Raw genomic sequence first — 19,765 nt, forward strand, 5'->3', positions numbered from 1 at the left:
TTTAATAACCTTATTTGATGGCAAAAGTTCGAAGTGTTTCCAGACTTCAGAACGGCCTCTTTTTGGCAATGGTTCCATTCTACTCGCGAATTTCTTTCTCTCTCTCCCTCTCCCGCTGTCTCTCTCTCTCTATCGCTGTTGCTACGCTCTCTCCCGACCCTCGAAGTGCCCGCGAAGATTTGCTCTCTTGAATCAGTCCCTGAAGCAGGTTGCGTGCCGAAACGAAGCTTCAGACGTCAGCGGTCACGTGATCATTGTGGAATGACTCAAGCATCGATACAGTGGTTCGAAGCAATGGGCTTTTGTGTAGTGATGGCAAAACGAGGCTTCATGAACCAATGGGGCTTTCCATCTAAAAGGTTCACCAAAAGGTTCATTACCCGAAACCTCGTTGACTCGTTCTCACTAGTGACACCTGCTGTGCAAAAGGATATATAACAGACTCAATTAATTCTGAGTCAGAGAAAACTGGAATGTCTGTGTATAAAATAAAATATTTTTGCCACGTCCCAATGAATATAAAAGTGTGTTTTTACATGGAAATATTATTATTTGAGTGATGTGATGTTGAACAAGTAAAATAAATACTTAAAATAAATGCTTGTGGAACTGGGAGTACAAGAGTGCTTATGGAACTGAAAGACAGGAAACTGCAACAGATGGAACAAATAAATTACTGATTTTATTTTTTTTAAAGAAGCTTTTTAACAGTGTTGGGGTTGAGTCGATTCCTTTTCTTAGACGCCTTAGAAGTCTACCTAGCTTACAACTAGCTTAAAGTCTATAATAATATGAATAATAAATAATAGCTGATCTAATCTATTTTATAACAGAACTTTAACCACTAACTCTAACTAATTAACCAATGCACACCTCTCACAACACCAACTTAAAACCCACCAAGGTTCCGCAAGGCTCAAACTAGAGTCCTGCACCGGGTCGGGTACGGGTACAGGCAAATAGATGCTGAAACGGGTGGGTTTTACACGCACCGCAATTTAACGGGTGGGTATGCGGGCGGGTAAGTTAAATACGGGCCATCTAAGGACGAATCGTTCGATGTTCTTTTGTGGTGGAAAGTACACCAAGACGATTTCCCCAACCTGGCAACAACTGCCCGAAGTGTCCTCTCCATCCCCGCATCCAGCGCTGCGAGTGAGAGATTTTTCCTCCGCTGGTTTTGTGATCCAAGAGCGCAGAACGCAGCTCAAACCTGCGACTGTGGACGATATACTGTTCCTGCACAGTAACCTAGGATAGATTTGTGAACCTATACGATTTTATTTAGTTGTTATACTGGCATTTGTTCCCTCCCGTTTTGCATTATGTTATGTGTTATGGCACCGGTTGGCTACATACATTTTCTTGTGTTTTACCAGTTGCTACTTTTAGATAGGAATACTGTTCCAGCACAGCAACCTTAGATTTTATTTTGTGTTGTACTGACGTTTTTCAGGGCCGGCGCTAGAACATATACAGTGAGGGGGCATCAGAAAATTTCGGGGGGGCGAACGTAAGCCCCCCGCACACAGCGAGCAACTAGCTGAGCAAACGGTCACGCGTGCCCGTTTGCTCAGCTAGTTGCTCGCCGTGTGCGGACGCTTGAGACAGAATTCTCTGCCTCTTGAGCCTGTGAGACATTTATCTACGTGTTTGATATTTTCTGGCACGCGTGCCCGAAATCTCACCGTGTGCGCTGGCTCGCCTGAGCAATTTGGCTCAGCAACTTTTCGTCACCAGCCAATTGGAAGCTCGCTTGGAGTCACATGACACTTCGGCGTTAACGCCATTAACGGTGATCACTAATCAAAAGTAAAGAAAGAAGTTGAACAAATAATAAATAACAACCATGAGATATAAGATAGTTATCATGGCTTATTACATCGAGTTACCGTGTCGCCGGCCCTGCGTTTTTTCAGAGGCGCATTGAAAAATAAAGTGCTCTATAGGAATACTTTCGATTTGTGTGATTTTTCACGGGCACGGGTGGGTAACGGGTAGAATATTAACGGTCCGGCCGGGTACAGATTTAACTTTGAAATAGCCACGGGTTCGCGGGTGGGTGGGTGCTGTACTCTGCGGATATGGGTGAGTGCGGGTCTGTGGCTCAAACCCGCTTTATGTGGTTGTGACACTCAAAATGAAACGATGACGTCGCCCACAGAATCCGAGGCCTCGTTTGTCATCAGTCACGTGATTTTTACGGTAACGACACACGCCTCGAACCGGGGCTTCATCTGGCACGCCCCTTTTTGCTCGATACAGGCTCCGATGCGTCGCTTCAAATGTTACATCACTAGTGAACGCTAAACCAACCCGGACTAAAACGCCACGGTGTTTAATGTGCTGCTTTGGTCCGGAGGGAACCGAACTGCGAATATAAACGCACCTTAAATCTCGCCGCCAGCACCAGTCACCTCAGTTTTCCTGACCAAGATTTAGCGGACCTGGTAGGTAGCTAGTTAGATAATTCAGCTCATCTACCTGGCTAGCCGTCTTTACACAACACTGTCCTGAAAGGATGTTCAAACAGACATGAGCGGAGTATCAGGAACTAGTCGTGTTTTGTTGGAGATGGGTTCTGCTTAAAGCACCAAGAACATTAATCTGAAGTTAGCGAGCTGGCTCTCCTAGCGCGGTTAGCCGAGTCACAGCTGTTGTGTCAGTAGCTGCAGTTTCCTCAGAACAATAATGGAAGTTGAGTTTCTAATTTGATTCAGCAGATACTGGACTGTCGAGTTCATTCACTAACAGTTGACTACATAACTAAACTATCTTTTCTTTTACCTTAGATGTTAAACGTTTCCTTTAGGATTCTGCCTTATTTGTACGGTATACGTTAATGGTGAACGAACTAGCGAGATACTGAATAAATGTCACTAGTTACTCTAACTGAACTGCTGATTGACAACATGTATTGGTTATACAGTTATACGTTATGATTATAACGAAATCATTTAACATGGTTATCATACATGGTTTACATATACAGTAATATTACTGTATCTGTACAGTAATAATAACATTACATAACAGTAATAATAATGCACAGCTGCTCCAGAGTCTACTACATCCATTTTCTTGATGGATATTTTCAGTAAAAAGTACATGATTGGCCTTTCTATAGATCCTACGAGCAGATCTCTTTGAACATTTATTGGTCATCCAGACCTCAACATTTCCTCTGTTGTTCCATATTTACTGACATTTCTTAATCATATTAGGATCTGAGTGATCTCCTGCTGTGTGGCTATCGGTTATTTTAAAGTTAAAAGCTCTGTGCAACTGTCTAAAGGACTACTCATTTTTGGGAAAGGGTGTGTGGAGTCAAAGTGATTATAAAGCTATGAAATTCAAATCATTTCACCTTTCTTAACAATTACTGACCAAGCCATAGTCTTAACAAGCTATTTAACCTCTTGGTAAAATTATTTCTGTTAAATCTCTTTGCCTGTCCTAACTTGAAAATATTTCATTTTGAAATTATACAGAACAATAATACAGTAAACTTGTTGAAATGCTGTACAAAGTGTTTCATCTTAATTTGATGCGTTTTATAGATCCACTTCTCTTATGATCACTTAACCATGGAAAATAACAGGAATTGTGACCAGTGGAGTCCAGATGTTTGCATGCCGCTATGTTTGTTCATTGTATGAAGTACTATGTTAATGAAATATGAGCTTGAAATAGAATGTATGTGTTGGTTCTGCATGAAGTATTTTGAAATTATTTGTATATTTGATTTATCTATAATAATTTTCAGTTCCAAATAACCTTGGATAAAGAAGGTGGCTTACTTGTGAAAATGAGCTCTTGTGAAGAGGTGAGTTAGTAGATAAAGGAGTCAGTGTGTGTTGATGGGTTTATCAGTATAAAATATCACCCAACCTCCATTCTGCTATCCTATATGCCTGTTTGTACGCCTTGGAGTCCAGATATTACTCTTTATAGAAGGCGTTTGGATATTAGATAGTAAACATGGCATGTGAATTTTTAAGTTTTCAGGTTGGTTCATTTTTCCATTACATCATTGTGGCCATATATGACCCATATTACTATAACTCATAAACCATGTAGCCTAAGTGATCAACTCCTAATCTGAAACACTTTTAGAGATTGAGGTTCTTGTGAGGTATGACGGGGGTCGCTACAGTATACAAAAACCTCTAAAATCATCAAAACTCGTGCTGCAATCCTGCTATGCACAATTCAAACAAGTAATGGACCTTGTATGATTCAGAACAATGAGCTAAATAACTTTGGAATTGCATCTTATGACAAAACGTACACTGCCTGACCAGCAAGTAACCATTTAATTCTCTAAGATGTCTTATTTTATTTATGTCTACTAACCAAAGACTGTAACTGACTGAAAAGTATTGCTTACATAAAATACATGTGATCTAGTTCAGTGATCTGAATCATTTTGCCAATACAATTTCTTTTGGGCCTTTAGTGCCTCATAAGTAAGATTGACATTAAAAAGAACAGTTCATTCATTCATATCAAAGGTCAATCATTTGCTCAAAACAACGTTTGGTCCTCTTAGGAGGCCCTCTTGTAGGGTCTTTTCCTGCGTGAACTCACAATCACCACTTGCGTCTATATTTTTGTGTTGTTTTTAATAAGTAGAGATGGCATTCATTTTATGGGACATTACCAACTAGAATCACTGAAACAATTAATAATTAATTATTTTTAAAATCTTTTGCAGGTTCATGTTGACTTCTGCCAACAGTTTCCACAACAGTTAACTGAGGTAAAGGAACAGTCTTTGTCAGTTTTTGTACTCATTTGTAGCGACAAATCATTGCTGTCTGGAAGTATAGCCTTCTTTATCAACTCTATTGTAATGAACAATAGTTTGGGCTTTTTAGGTCAGAATGATGCCAATTATGTATTACGTATCACTAGATCATTAAATGGAGTGGAAATGCAAGTTATGTTCTGTGTCTTTAGATGCCAGGGCAAAATTGTTTATTCAATATTATTTGCAACATAGTCATTATTCAAGAGTTAGTCCTCTTTCATGTATGTATGATTGATTGTAATTTTCAGTCACTTAATTAATTGAAAACTATTAACACACATGTTTTCAACATTCACTGTGCATTATGTCAGTTTTGTTTACCATGTAGGGGCACTTTGTAGTTCCACAATTACACACTGTCCCCCTTTCACCCATTCAGGACCCCAACAGGACCAGCACAGAGCAGCTGGTGGACATGTTGGTCACCTTGTAGTTATAGTCAGAGATGATGGCTCATCTGTTGCTGTACAGTATGTGTTGGTCACTCTGGACTGCATGTTTTTGGGTGGTGAACTTCTCTCAGTCCATCTGTAACACAGCTGCACTGCTATCTGATCCACTCACACCAGCACCACATACACTAATACATCACCACCATGCTAATGTCGCTGAAGTGATGAGAATGATCTGCCACCCAAATAATACCTGTCTGTGGTGGTCCCAGTGTGTCCTGACTATTGAAGAAATGGTGTGAAAGGAGGATGAAGTATGTAGAGAAACAAATGGCTACAGTGTTTAATCATAGAACTACAACTACATAAACAGACATGGGTCAACTTACACTAAACAGCACAGATATTCACATACATAATCAATAATCACATGAGCATTGACATTACATGACAATCTCGGAGCCGCAGGGGCTCATGGGTAGCTAGCGTCGTCCCCCATTGGACCGACGCTACAGTATAAACGCTTCCACTGTTCGTGCGAGGTGTGCGGAATCACTATGTCACTCGCGAAAGTATAAACCAGGCTTTAGCGGCTCGCTAGGCTTGTAAACAAACCGCGCAGCACGAAGATGTATCAGTGTGTCGCCCTCAGAGCTGATGAGGTAACCGGGCCACGACACACACCGTTAGTGCAGGTGAGAGTGGACCGGCTGGGGAGCCGCATGAAACCAGGCAAAGAGCCGCATGTGGCTCACGAGCCGCAGGTTGGCCACTCCTGTACCAGGCCTACATATCGTTTCGGACAACATTGCAAAGAATGTGACACAGCAAGATTAAACACTTCCGCCATTTGCGGAGGTTCACGTGAGGTGTGCGGAATAAACCTGCAAAATATTTGGAATTATTCTGGATTCATTACACAGTAAAAAACAAAACAAATTAACGTGCTGCTGTTCAGAGAGACACTACATTTCTGTATTTTAATCTTAATTTATCGTGGTTCACGACGATATCGGGATATCCAATAATGTTATCGCACATCGCAATTCTAGTCCATATCGTGCACCCCTACTCTGGACACAACTATTTTTGGGTGGTGAACTTCTCTCAGTCCATCTGTGACACAGCTGCACTGCTATCTGATCCACTCACACCAGCACCACATACACTAATACATCACCACCATGTTAATGTCGCTGAAGTGATGAGAATGATCCGCCACCCAAATAATATCTGTCTGTGGTGGTCCTTTGGGTGTCCTGACTATTGAAGAAACTGTGTGAAACGAGGATGAATTATGTAGAGAAACAAATGGCTACAGTGTTTAATCATAGAACTACAAAGAGCTCTTACATGGTAAACAAACAATAAAATGAACAGGAAGTGTAGTTTAAGAAGGTGGTCATGAAATGTTATTTAATGTATTTGTTTTATTTATTTATTTTACAAGTTTTCAGAGCTTGTTTTTTTACAGTGTGCAAACAGCATAATTCAACTCCCTCTGAGTTTGTTTCATGAGTTTTGTTCCTTGATCATTACGTCTATAAGGATGTGAAGACAGAGGCCTGTACCACTGCAGATGAGGGAGGGACATCAGTCTCTGTGCACCTCAGCACCCCTATGGACCACCAGAATGGAACTGTCCAGAAGATGCCCAGATCCCATACGTCAGGTTAGCATATAAATGTGGCGGATGTGAGTATTGAATCTTTGTGTGTATAGTGTAAATCCAATCTTGGGCTCTGTTGTACTCTCACTGATGAGTGTATATTGCAAGAGGTATCTTATGGAACAGTCTTCTCTCTCTCTCTCTCATACACACACACACACACACACACACAAACGCATCCAGTTATACATGCTGAAGTTCAGTGGACTGATCAATCTTCCACTAGTTCTGAGCGATAAGTTGTACATTCATCATGATATGAACAAGCATGATAAACACATTGCAAGACTCGAGGAATAAGAAAACATCACGTTCATTTTCTTTCTTATTTGATCTATGAAATGAAATGTTCACCCCATTTGTCCAATCATATTAAGTCCCGATTGGTCGTTCGCTGCGCTCTCATTGGACTATGAAAATAAAATATCTGCTTCAGTTTGTGCATTTTAAATCTGATGCATCAAATATCAAAAAGTGTTTGAGGGTGTAACTCTTCCTCACTAAAGGAGTGGTGCACCAAAGCAGACATTTACATCTCATTCTCCTGTATGATGTCCTGTACTGAAAACTGTTTGACATGCAATTTTTTGTCCAAATTCAACAGACTTTTGTTCTCTTGACATGTATGACTTTCCAATTAATGTTGGAACATCACATTTTCAGTTTAACTGTACTGTTATTGTGTATTGTAGTGCCATAATGTTAAAGCTTTAGCGATCTGTCTGTTATAGTTGTAAATGAGGTCTCTCTTGGTTATCAGTTCTTTTCTTTCTTGTCTCCTGCTATTCCAGACTCTCAGGAGCAGAGATTTTATTTCAACGATACATGTGTGGTTCACAATTCACCTGTCATCTTCCCAGGTACAACTGTTCCTGTGGGGGCCACAGATCCAGCCAGAGAGACACTTCCCTCTGGTCTGGAGGTTCGGAAGTCCAGTATTCCTGATGCCGGATTGGGAGTGTTTAACAAGGGTCAGACTATTGCGGTCGGTACACACTTTGGGCCCTACCAGAGAGAACTGATGGACAAAGATGAGACCATGAACAGTGGATTCTCCAGCATGGTGAGTCTCTTTCATAATATTATGTATTAATTATGTAGTTAATAATTAATACTAATTTATTATTAGTAATAATTAATTAATCAGCGATGTATTCGAAATGTCAGTTAGCATATAACATAGAAACAGCTATGTCATCAGAGCTCCTTTTTAAATGCTTAATATCTGCTGAGTTTCATGTAAATGCTGCAAGCTTGTTATGTTGTAACCAACACATTTTAGTACTGTTGTCATGGCAAGAGACAGGCAGTTGACTTTGTCATACTGTAGTAGTATAATATTCACACTGAATAAAGTGTGTGTTCTTATACAGTACAATATTCACACTGAATAAAGTGTATGTTCTTATACAGTACAATATTCACACTGAATAAAGTGTGTGTTCTTATACAGTACAATATTCACACTGAATAAAGTGTGTTCTTATACAGTACAATATTCACACTGAATAAAGTGTGTGTTCTTATACAGTACAATATTCACACTGAATAAAGTGTGTTCTTATGTAGCTCCTTTAATTCCCAGACCTAATTCATGTAGTTTTCCTATAGCTTCTGCTCTTCTTTGTTCCTGTAGGACTTCTTGGACTCTGCATGTCTAACCTTGAGTTCCCCCTGTATATGCCTGAACTCTATACTAGCTCTGTCTCTGAACACCCTCTTCTTTTGGTTGAGGAGCTTCTTGACGTCGCTAGTAATCCACGGCTTGTTGTTCAAAGAGCAATATACAGTTTTTGTAGCAACAGTAACCTCCATGCAGAAGTTTTAGTAGTCTGTTATATAGTTTGTCATATGTATTGTGATATATATAGTTTGTCATGCCATATATGACCTGTATTACTATAACGTATAAACCATGTAAGTGATCAAATCTTAATCTGAAACTCTGTTAGAGATTGAGGATTTTGTGAGGTATGCCAAGTTTGGTCCAAATCGACCTGGCAGGGGCGCTACAGTACACAAAAACTTCTAAAATCATCAAAACACGCCCTCCATCCTGTTATGAAGAATTGACAAGTAATGGGTCTTGTTTGATTCAGAACAATGAGCTAAATAACTTTGTAATTGCATCTTATATCAAAACATAGACTGCCTGACCAGAAATTAACCTTTTAATTCTCTTAGATGTCTTATTTTATTCATGTAATATCGGTATGATGATACTTGGACTCAATCTACTGACCAAAGACTGGAAATGACTGAAAAGTATTGCTTACATAAAGCACTACACAAACCCAAAAATACACACAAAGCTAATCTCAGCATGTGATCTAGTTCAATGATCTGAATCATTTTGCCAATACAATTTCTTTTGGTCTTTTGGGCCTTTAGTGCCTCATAAGTAAGCTTGACATTAAAAAGAACAGTTCATGCATTCATATCAAAGGTCAATCATTTGCTCAAAACAACTTATTGGTCTTCTTGGGCTGCTTAGGCCTGTAGGGCCTATTCCTGCATGAACTCACAATCACCGCTTGCATCTATATTTTTGAGTGTTGTTTTTAATAAGTAGAGATGGCATTCATTTTATGGGACGTTACCAACTGGAATCACTGAAACTATTATTAATAAAAAAAATTTTAATCTTCTGCAGGTTCATGTTGACTTCTGCCAACAGTTTCCACAACAGTTAACTGAGGTAAAGGAACAGTCTTTGTCAGTTTTTGTACACATTTGTAGCAACAAATCATTGCTGTCTGGAAGTATAGCCTTCTTTATCAACTCTATTGTAATGAACAATAGTTTGGGCTTTTTAGGTCAGAATGATGCCAATTATGTATTACGTATCACTAGATCATTAAATGGAGTGGAAATGCAAGTTATGTTCTGTGTCTTTAGATACCATAAAATTGTATATTCAATATTATTTGCAGCATAGTCATTATTCAAGAGTTAGTCCTCTTCCATGTATTTATTAGTGTGATTGTACTTTTCAGTCACTTAATTAATTGAAAACTATTACCACATATGTTTTCAACATTCACTGTGCATTATGTCAGTTTTGTTTACCATATAGGGGCACTTTGTAGTTCCACAATTACACACTGTCCCCCTTTCAACCATTCAGTACCTCAACAGGACCAGCACAGAGCAGCTGGTGGACATGTTGGTCACCTTGTAGTTACAGTCAGAGATGATGGCTCGTCTGTTGCTGTACAGTATGTGTTGGTCACTCTGGACTGCATGTTTTTGGGTGGTGAACTTCTCTCAGTCCATCTGTGACACAGCTGCACTGCTATCTGATCCACTCACACCAGCACCACATACACTAATACATCACCACCATGTTAATGTTGCTGAAGTGATGAGAATGATCCGCCACCCAAATAATACCTGTCTGTGGTGGTCCTTAGGGTGTCCTGACTATTGAAGAAATGAGGTGAAATGAGGATGAAGTATGTAGAGAAACAAATGGCTACAGTGTTTAATCATAGAACTACAAAGACCTCTTACATGGTAAACAAACAATAAAATGAACAGTAAGTGTAGATTAAGAAGGTGGTCATGAAATGTTATTTAATGCATGTGTTTTATTTTACAAGTTTTCAGAGCTTTTTTTTCACAGCATAATTCAACTCCCTCTGAGTTTGTTTCATGAGTTTTGTTCCTTGATAATTACGTCTGTAAGGATGTGAAGACAGAGGCCTGTACCACTGCAGATGAGGGAGGGACATCAGTCTCTGTGCACCTCAGCACCCCTATGGACCACCAGAATGGAACTGTCCAGAAGATGCCCAGATCCCATACGTCAGGTTAGCATATAAATGTGGCGGATGTGAGTATTGAATCTTTGTGTGTATAGTTTAAATCCAATCTTGGGCTCTGTTGTACTCTCACTGATGAGTTTATATTGCAAGAGGTATCTTATGGAACCGTCTTCTCTCTCTCTCTCACACACACACAATCGCATCCAGTTATACATGCTGAAGTTCAGTGGACTGATCAGTCTTCCCCTAGTTCTGAGCGATAAGTTGTACATTCATCGTGATATGAACAAGCACGATAAACACATTGCAAGACTCGAGGAATAAGAAAACATCACGTGTCCATTTTCTTTCTTATTTGATCTATGAAATGAAATGTTCACCCCATTTGTCCAATCATATTAAGTCCCGATTGGTCGTTCGCTGCTCTCTGATTGGACTATGAAAATAAAATATCTGCTTCAGTTTGTGCATTTTAAATCTGATGCATCAAATATCAAAAAGTGTTTTAGGGTGTAACTCTTCCTCACTAAAGGAGTGGTGCACCAAAGCAGACATTTACATCTGTCCAAATTCAACAGACTTTTGTTCTCTTGACAAGTATGATTTTCCAATTAATGTTGGAACATCACATTTTCAGTTTAACTGTACTGTTATTGTGTATTGTAGTACCATAATGTTAAAGCTTTAGCAGTCTACCTGTTATAGTTTTAAATGAGGTCTCTCTTGGTTATCAGTTTTTTCTTTCTTTTCTCCTGCTATTCCAGACTCTCAGGAGCAGAGATCTTTTTTCAATGATACATGTGAGGTTAACGGTTCACCTGTCATCTTCCCAGGTACACCTGTTCCTGTGGGGGTCACAGATCGAGCCAGAGAGACACTTCCCTCTGGTCTGGAGGTTCAGAAGTCCAGTATTCCTGATGCTGGATTGGGAGTGTTTAACAAGGGTCAGATTATTCCGGTCAGTACACACTCAAAAACGTTTTTTTGAAAAATATCAGTTACCATGTCACACATGGAACCACGAACCAGCTAGTATAAAATTCACTCTGAATAAAGTCTGATCTTATGTAGTACAACGCTGAATAAAGTGTGTTTTGAGATCCTTTAATGTGAGTGCATCAGTTGCCAACGATTTATTTTGCTTTTACAAATGTTTCATGAGCCACATGAATTTAATTTTGTTTTTGCAGCTATCCAAGATCAACCAGTGTGATGAGTACATAGATGTGAAGAGAGAGACTCACTCTAATTGGATGAGGTAGAGGATGCAGTACTGAAGTCTGCAGTTCATTGGATGTTGATTGTCTGTTATAATTAACTGAGTTGGTTATAAATCCTCCTGCAATCTTATGCATCCCTCTCATCATGGTGTTTGTTTTCTCTCTCTGAGATATGTGAATTGTGCTCGTAATGATGATGAGCAGAATCTGGCAGCCTTCCAGTGTTATGGGAAGATTTTCTACCGTTGTTGTCGACCCATTGAATCAGGACAGGAGCTCCTGGTGTGGTACGGAGACAAGAACGCTGAAGATATCAACTTCTCATTTGACTTCCTCTGGAACAAACAGTGTTCTACAGAAGGTTGTGATTTTATTTTGCTCATTTAATCTTAAATGTATGATATCAGGTCAGAGTTTGCCCTTCTTTAGCACATTTGATTTAGCTCAACATTCTTAATTCAGATATCAAGCTCACAATGTGAGTTTGGCGCCTTTGACCTACAGAAACTGTGTAGGTCATTGTGTTATCAGGATAAACGTGACTGAAAATTTGCTGAGGTTAAGACATGTACAGGCAGTTTTGAGTTTTTCTTTCATTATTTTATTTGATGTGAAATAGTATAAATATTTATCATTCCACTCCTAAAATTTGTCATAATTATAATACATTTCACACTGATGTCTTTTTCTCTCTAGAAATGAATGGCGTCCATTCGCAGCTCTTCTCCTGCCCTGTGTGTCCATTTTCCTACACAGCTCAAGTTTACCTCCATAAGCACATCAGGAATTGCCACCATGAGGATTTTGTCAGAATGCGGAAATCAGGAGAAATTAAAATTGAAAAGGAGAGATTTCACTGCTCAGAGTGTGGGAAGAGTTTCAGTCAACAGTGTCATTTCCGAAGTCACCAGCGCATTCACACAGGAGAGAAGCCGTATCAGTGCTCAGAGTGTGGGATGATTTTTACTCACATGAGCAATTTCAAACAACATCAGCGCATTCACACAGGAGAAAAGCCATATCTCTGCTCAGTGTGTGGGAAGAGTTTCATTCAACAGGGCGGTTTCCTCCGACACCAGCGCATTCACACAGGAGAGAAGCCCTATCAGTGTTCAGAGTGTGGGAAGTGTTTTACTGAACAGGGTAATCTCCACCAACACCAGCGCATTCACACAGGAGTAAAGCCGTATTACTGCTCAGAGTGTGGGAAAGGTTTTAGTCAAAAGAGTAGTTTTTACCAACATCAGCTAATTCACACAGGAGAGAAGCCTTTTCAGTGCTTAGTGTGTGAAAAGGGTTTTATCCTTCAGATTGATCTTGAAATACATACTCGCATTCACACAGGAGAGAGGCCATATCACTGCTCAGAGTGTGGGAAGAGTTTCACTCAACAGTGTCATCTCCGAAGTCACCAGCGCACGCACACAAAAAAGAGGCCGTATTGTTGCTCAGAGTGTGGGAAGAGTTTCACTCAACAGTGTTATCTCCGTATTCACCAGCGCATTCACACAGGAGAAAGGCCGTATCAGTGCTCAGAGTGTGGGAAGCGTTTTAATGAAAAGAATCATTTCAAAGAACACCAGCGCACCCACACAGGAGAGAAACCGTATTGTTGCTTAGAGTGTGGGAAGAGTTTCACTCAACCGGGTAGTCTACACCGACACCAGCGCATTCACACAGGAGAGAAGCCGTATCACTGCTCAGAGTGTGGAAAAAGTTTTAGAGAACAGAGTAATTTCAAACAACATCAACGCTTTCACACAGGAGAGAAGCCATATCACTGCTCAGAGTGTGGGAAGAGTTTTAGTCGCCAAAAAACACTTTACATACACCAGCGCACTCACACAGGAGAGAAGAAGCCGTATTGTTGCTCAGAGTGTGGGAAGAGCTTTACTGAACAGAGCAGTTTCAAACAACATCAGCGCATTCACACAGGAGAGAAGCCGTATTGTTGCTCAGAGTGTGGGAAGAGCTTTACTGAACAGAGCAGTTTCAAACAACATCAGCGCATTCACACAGGAGAGAAGCCGTATTGTTGCTCAGAGTGTGGGAAGAGTTTCACCATCCGGAGTACTCTCCTCAAACACCACCGCATTCATACAGGAGAGAAGCCGTATCACTGCTCAGAGTGTGGGAAGAGTTTTAGTCAAAAGAGTCATCTCCAACAACACCAGCGCATTCACACAGGAGTGAAGCCATATCACTGCTCAGAGTGTGGGAAGAGTTTTACTAAACAAAGCAATTTAAAACAACATCAGCGCATTCACACTGGAGTGCAGCCATATCACTGCTCAGAGTGTGGGAAGAGTTTCACTCAAGAGGGTAATTTCCGCCATCACCTGCGCGTTCACACAGGAGAGAAGCCGTATTGGTGCTCAGAGTGTGGGAAGAGTTTTTCGGCGCAATACAATCTTTACCGACACCAGCGCATTCATACAAGAGAAAAGCCGTATCTCTGCAAACAGTGTGGAAAGACTTTTACTCTGCAGAGAATATTACAAAGACACCAGCGCATTCATACGGGACCCAATTAGGTAGCAGTCAAAACCACATTGCATGAAGACCTTCAAAACACACAACATGAAGAGCTTTTAGCAACAGCACATGCTTTTTTTGTCTGCTGAATTTCATATTATGTCTTTTGCACTATGAAATTGTAAAGCATTGGTGAAAAATGTGAAGTAGTCAATAATGAATTTGTTTTTAGTTACTGTTTAACATGGGTAAAAATATCTATGTATCACTGCCATAGAAAGTGATGTCTGACATAAAAACTAAATATTGACATTGTAATTGAAGGATAGTGGTCTTCAGGGGCGTTGCCTGGGTATGTAAAGATCCGGGGCTCAGCCCAATTTTATATATATATATATATATATATATATATATATATATATATATATATATATATATATTACAATGCGTACCCTGATATATAATGTTTAACACTATAATATGGAGTTTTTTTTTTTTAACAAAGGGTGCACAAAATCTGCAGAATGACTGTTGGTGACCTAAAGATAGTGAGCTTGTACTAAAGGACATGGACCAGGTATATTCCATTAGTAAATCCATTCCTCAATAAAGTATGCAAATCAGTATGTCAACAATGGATTTCATGCAACTGTGTAATAATGTAAACAATTCACTTGTTTCTAAATTGTTCTTTTACCTTTTATGACACACAAACAAATTATTGAAAGAAACATTAATAATTATTAGTGCTAAGGGGTCTACACAATTAATACTCTTTAAGAATTACTTATTATCTATCCTGTATGTTTTTGCACAGTCTTTCTTCTCCTAACCTGTTCTTTCTTTAGATCAGTCCAGTCCTGATCAGTTCATTTCAGGTCTCTCCACATTTCATATTTCCTCTCTCTCCACCCTCTCTTCTACCCTGTTAAATAGTAATTCAAGAAAGTATGCTTAAAATAAAGCTGGAAACAATATTTTAAATACAAAAGACTGTGCTAAAACAAACTACATCTGGCATTATTTTGCTAGTCTTCATACTAAAAACATGTGTATTTTATTAATAATGTGTTTATTAGACATTGTTTTCCATACCACTTGTATTGTCTTCTCCCATCTCCCATCTCCTCTCCTCTCCAGTTCTCTCCTCTTTCCTCTCTTGTTGTCTGTTCTCCTCTCCTGTTGTCTGTTCTCCTGTTGTCTGTTCTCCTCTCCTGTTGTCTGTTCTCCTCTCCTGTTGTCTGTTCTCCTCTCTAGTCCTCTCTAACACTTCAAATTCCTCAGGTTGTTCTAAGTCACTTTGCTTTTCTCCCTCTTCTGTACTCCCTTTCTTGTCTGTGGTATTAGGAAATAAATTACACCACAATACTTGAGATTTGAACAAACTCTAACAAACCCTAACCCTCAACTATTAAAAGTAAATTATTTTTTGTGATATGCTGTGCTGTGTAAACTCAATAAAGGATTGTTTATTAGCTGATCAGCTGGCTCCAGTGGAAAACACACAATTTTAGGGCAGTGACCAGGGTTAAGAAACTGCTTTAAACTACCATCATAAAGTATTGTACTAAATTCTGGCTATCCACAACGTCTACCTTCTAGCTAACTAGTTAGCTAAATTGAATTTCATTCATTATAGCTTACAGTCCTACAATCCTAAATTATTAAACACAATTTGAAAATGAAATAGTTATTAGCTTATCAGGTACATCAGGGCACGTTGAACATACTAACTATAACTATAACTAGCTATAACATAACTAGCTATATAAGTTTTTTTTTCCACAAACCTTCACTACCTAAGCTACCTAGGTTAACTATCTATGTCGGTTAACTAACTAGGTTAGCTAACTAATTCCGAAGCTGACTAGTGACAAGCTGCATTTTATTAAGCACACAGTGGGTTTGATCTGTGTTTTGATTCGGAGACGTGTGTTTTTAACCAGCTATCAGATAGCTCCACAAACAATGTCATCACAGTTTACATAGTTCACTACCGTTACCTTTCTCCAAAATGTCATCACAGTTTACATAGTTACCTTTCTCCACAATGTCATCACAGCTTACATAGTTCACTACCGTTACCTTTCTCCACAATGTCATCACAGTTTACATAGTTCACTACCGTTACCTTTCTCCACAATGCCATCACAGTTTACATAGTTCACTACCGTTACCTTTCTCCTTGAAAAAACGCCGTATATCCATTTTCATTCACCCTCAGCTACCTGCAACCTGCTGCCAAAAATGGCTAGAGCGCATGTGCGCTCCCCCACGGGGGTGGGGGTGGGCTCTCCTCCGCGCCCGCAAAACCAGCAAGCTGATTGGCTGTTTCTCCTGAAAGGCGGAACTTTATCCTTGAAGCGGCACTGTGATTGGCGTTAAGAGATTTCCTATTCTCACAGCAGCACTGGCCTCCTCATTAATAATACAGCTGAGCGAAAAGGTTCGGGGCTACAGGATAATCATTCGGGGCTGAAGCCCCGGAAGCCCACCCCAGGCGACGCCCCTGGTGGTCTATATGATGTAAACTAAGCAGTGTTGTATAAAGTATTAGAGACCCATACTTGAGTTAAAGTACAAGCTACATGTCAGTAGCTTTGAAGGTTTATATTTTTATTGAAAATATGATAGTGATGTTGAGCTCATCTTTATTACATTTACATTTATGGCATTTGGCAGACGCCCTTATCCAGAGCGACTTAAATTTTTATCTCATTTTTATACAAGTGAGCAATTGAGGGTTAGGTGCCTTGCTCAGGGGCACCTCAGTCATGGCCTCAGGTCTAGGGATCGAACCCACGACCCTCCGGTCACAAGACCAGTTCCCTAACCACCAGGCCATGACTGCCTCTTTATAATAAAGGGGACTACTTTCCAAAGGCAAGAATGTGTGTTGGGTAATTGAACAGACCCTCCAGAAAGTCGCGATGTTGCGATTTGCAACTTCAACGCAACTTCAAGCAAACACCGCGAATTCAGGGCGGTGTTGCAACTTCAGCCAATCACCGCAACTTTCCCGCAAATTTGACCAATCACTGATGTCGTCTTGATGTGACGTCGACAAACTCCCGCCTTACTTCCGTATATACGTTCAAGAGGAGCAGACTGAAAGCAGCATGAGCAACGAAAATAACGGCAAAAGATCGGGAAAAGCAGTATCCCGGTACACTACATGAAAGCGGGGATAAACTGTCCAGATCCGACCCGCGAATTGATTATCTATGCCCCCTGGATGATATTTAATTACTATTAGAACCGGCAGGCCACAGCCGCCCGATGGTGTTTTGCACGCACAAACACTACATTCCCCACAATGCAACGGTAGCCCGCGAAGTCACTGCAGCGCACACAAGCGGCGAGGGTCTGAGATAAAGTTTATAAGTTTAAACTTTAAACTGAGATAAAGTTTAAAGTCAGAGATAAAGCTTATTTATCTCTGATCCATATCTATGAGTTACTAGTTCGCTCTGGCGCCAACCACTGGCGATCGATCTCGATATAATACTTAATTTGTGTCCATTTTACAGGCCGCCCGGTAACAACTTACGTTCGCTAACCCCGCTCCCCCCCGTCAACAATTAATGTTCGCCACCCCCTCCAGGTTCAAATCTCACTCCAAGCGATCTTGAAAAGTTGGCAACCCTGAATAAATAGGTAAATAGATAATTAAAATGGACTACTAAATAGAGGAAACCATACAACATTTACTCCCTATTGTAATGTACTCACAAAAAAGCAAAAACACACCGCAACTTCCATCGCAATTTTTTTGAAAAACACCCGCAACATCAAACATTTTAGCCCGCAACAATCACAAAAAAGGCCCGCGAAATCCTGGTGGGACTGATTGAATCAATGGCAACAGAAATGTTTTTAAACAAAAACTGCCAACCACAAATAGAGATAAAAGTTATTAATACCAATTCAAGAGGTTGTTGTTTAGGATGCACGTAATTTAATACAACTTGTTTGGTGGTCTTATGATAGACGGTTTAAAAACTAATGAAAGGTTGTTAAGGTTTATGCAAAGAAACAACGTAAATCGCAAATATCATGTGTAGCGTCTTTTAGTGCAAACGAGGGGAGTCGGACTCTGCAGAGGAGTATGAATTCGGCACAACATCGGCATCATCTAATATGGTCCTGACTGAGGCAGGGTTGCCAATTCTCACGCAATGAGCGTGAGACACAAGCATTTGACCGTCTTCACACGCTCTCACGCCACACATCCGATTTCTCACCCTGAAAAAAAATCTAGTTTATTTACCTCTGATCCACATCTATGATTCAATGAGTTACTAGTTCGCTCTGGCACCAACTACCGGTGATCGATAGATCGCGATATAATACTTAATTTGTGTCAATTTTACGTTTGCCACCCCCCCTCCCACAAAGACAAATGACACAGGCATAAGCACATGCCAGCGTCTGAAAACATAATGTCGTAAGATGCCGATGTCAATGGCACATGCCAGCGTAACCTTTATGTAAGATGCCGATGCCTTTCCGTGTTAATACCGCTACTGGACATCGGCATCTTACGTTTAGGTGACAGTGTGACATCAACATATAATGTATGAAAACGTTCTGAAAAACTGCGGTAAAGTTGGTTTCACACTTACATTTTCAGCATTTAGCAGACACTCTTATCCAGAGCGGCTTAACAAGTGCTTTGCTTCTGATCACAGAATACATCCTAGGAAATAGTACGGATAGGCCAGAATTCAAGACACCATTGAGTGAGACTACTACTAAACTACAGGAGTCAGTATCATTACCTAGTGTTTTGCAAGTTAGACGTTTGCCAAGAAGCACAAGTAACCATAGACAGACATACAATTTAAGAACAACGGCAAGTGGTATCAGCTGAGTTAGTGCTCTGGTAAGAACTCAACAAACAGGTGAGTCTTCAGTCTACGCTTGAAGATAGCAATAGACTCTACAGTCCTAGCAGCTAATGGAAGATCGTTCCACCATCTTGGAGCCAGGTCTGGAGCTTTTTCTTCCATGAGACTTTATACATGGAGTTTCGAGTCGAGCCAAGCTTGAGGTTCTAAGTGTTCGCTGTACAGATCAGCTTTTTAACATGGACATCATGTAGGGAGGGGCCAGTCCATTTTTGGCTTCGTAAGCAAGCATCAAGGTTTTATATCTGATGCGTGCCGCTACTGGAAGCCAGTGAAGAGAGCGTAGCAGAGGAATCACATTTGATAACTTGGGTAGATTGAAGACCAGTCGTGCTGCAGCATTCTGAATTAGTTGTAGAGGTCTGATGACCCGTAGAGGAAGACCTGCAAGTAGAGAATTGCAGTAGTCCAGCTTAGAGATTACTAGAGACTGCACAAGCACTTGAGTAGCTTCCTGTGTAAGGAAGGGTCGTATTCTCCATATGTTGCAGAGGAGAAATCTGCAGGATCTGGTCCTCT

The 19,765-nt window shown here is 40.3% G+C and overlaps 1 protein-coding gene and 1 long non-coding RNA gene across 2 annotated transcripts; one reads left to right on the forward strand and one right to left on the reverse strand.

The window, feature by feature from the left end:
• Positions 1-2,231: 2,231 nt before the first annotated feature.
• LOC143484154 (uncharacterized) lies at positions 2,232-15,816 on the forward strand. Its single transcript, XM_076982734.1, has 11 exons — positions 2,232-2,450; positions 3,767-3,826; positions 4,718-4,762; positions 6,754-6,877; positions 7,735-7,937; positions 9,528-9,572; positions 10,563-10,686; positions 11,475-11,599; positions 11,832-11,899; positions 12,032-12,222; positions 12,558-15,816. The coding sequence occupies exons 2-11, from the start codon at positions 3,809-3,811 to the stop codon at positions 14,393-14,395; spliced, it is 2,781 nt and encodes a 926-aa protein (XP_076838849.1). The 5' UTR covers positions 2,232-2,450; positions 3,767-3,808; the 3' UTR covers positions 14,396-15,816.
• On the reverse strand, positions 15,156-16,821 carry LOC143484232 (uncharacterized). Its single transcript, XR_013122577.1, has 2 exons — positions 15,432-16,821; positions 15,156-15,261 (listed from the first exon to the last, which is right to left on the reverse strand). It is a non-coding gene; the product is annotated as an uncharacterized LOC143484232 (long non-coding RNA).
• Positions 16,822-19,765: the final 2,944 nt, after the last annotated feature.

The sequence above is a fragment of the Brachyhypopomus gauderio genome, chromosome 20 (assembly GCF_052324685.1).
Source record: "Brachyhypopomus gauderio isolate BG-103 chromosome 20, BGAUD_0.2, whole genome shotgun sequence".
Classification (NCBI taxonomy): Eukaryota; Metazoa; Chordata; class Actinopteri; order Gymnotiformes; family Hypopomidae; genus Brachyhypopomus; species Brachyhypopomus gauderio.

What these genes read in the sequence shown, in the direction of transcription:
- LOC143484154 (XM_076982734.1), top strand. An exon ending in GCCCAGATCCCATACGTCAG is followed by an intron (nt 10,687 to 11,474) that starts GTTAGCATATAA and finishes TCATCTTCCCAG; the next exon opens with GTACACCTGTTCCTGTGGGG. An exon ending in CAAACAGTGTTCTACAGAAG is followed by an intron (nt 12,223 to 12,557) that starts GTTGTGATTTTA and finishes TTTTCTCTCTAG; the next exon opens with AAATGAATGGCGTCCATTCG.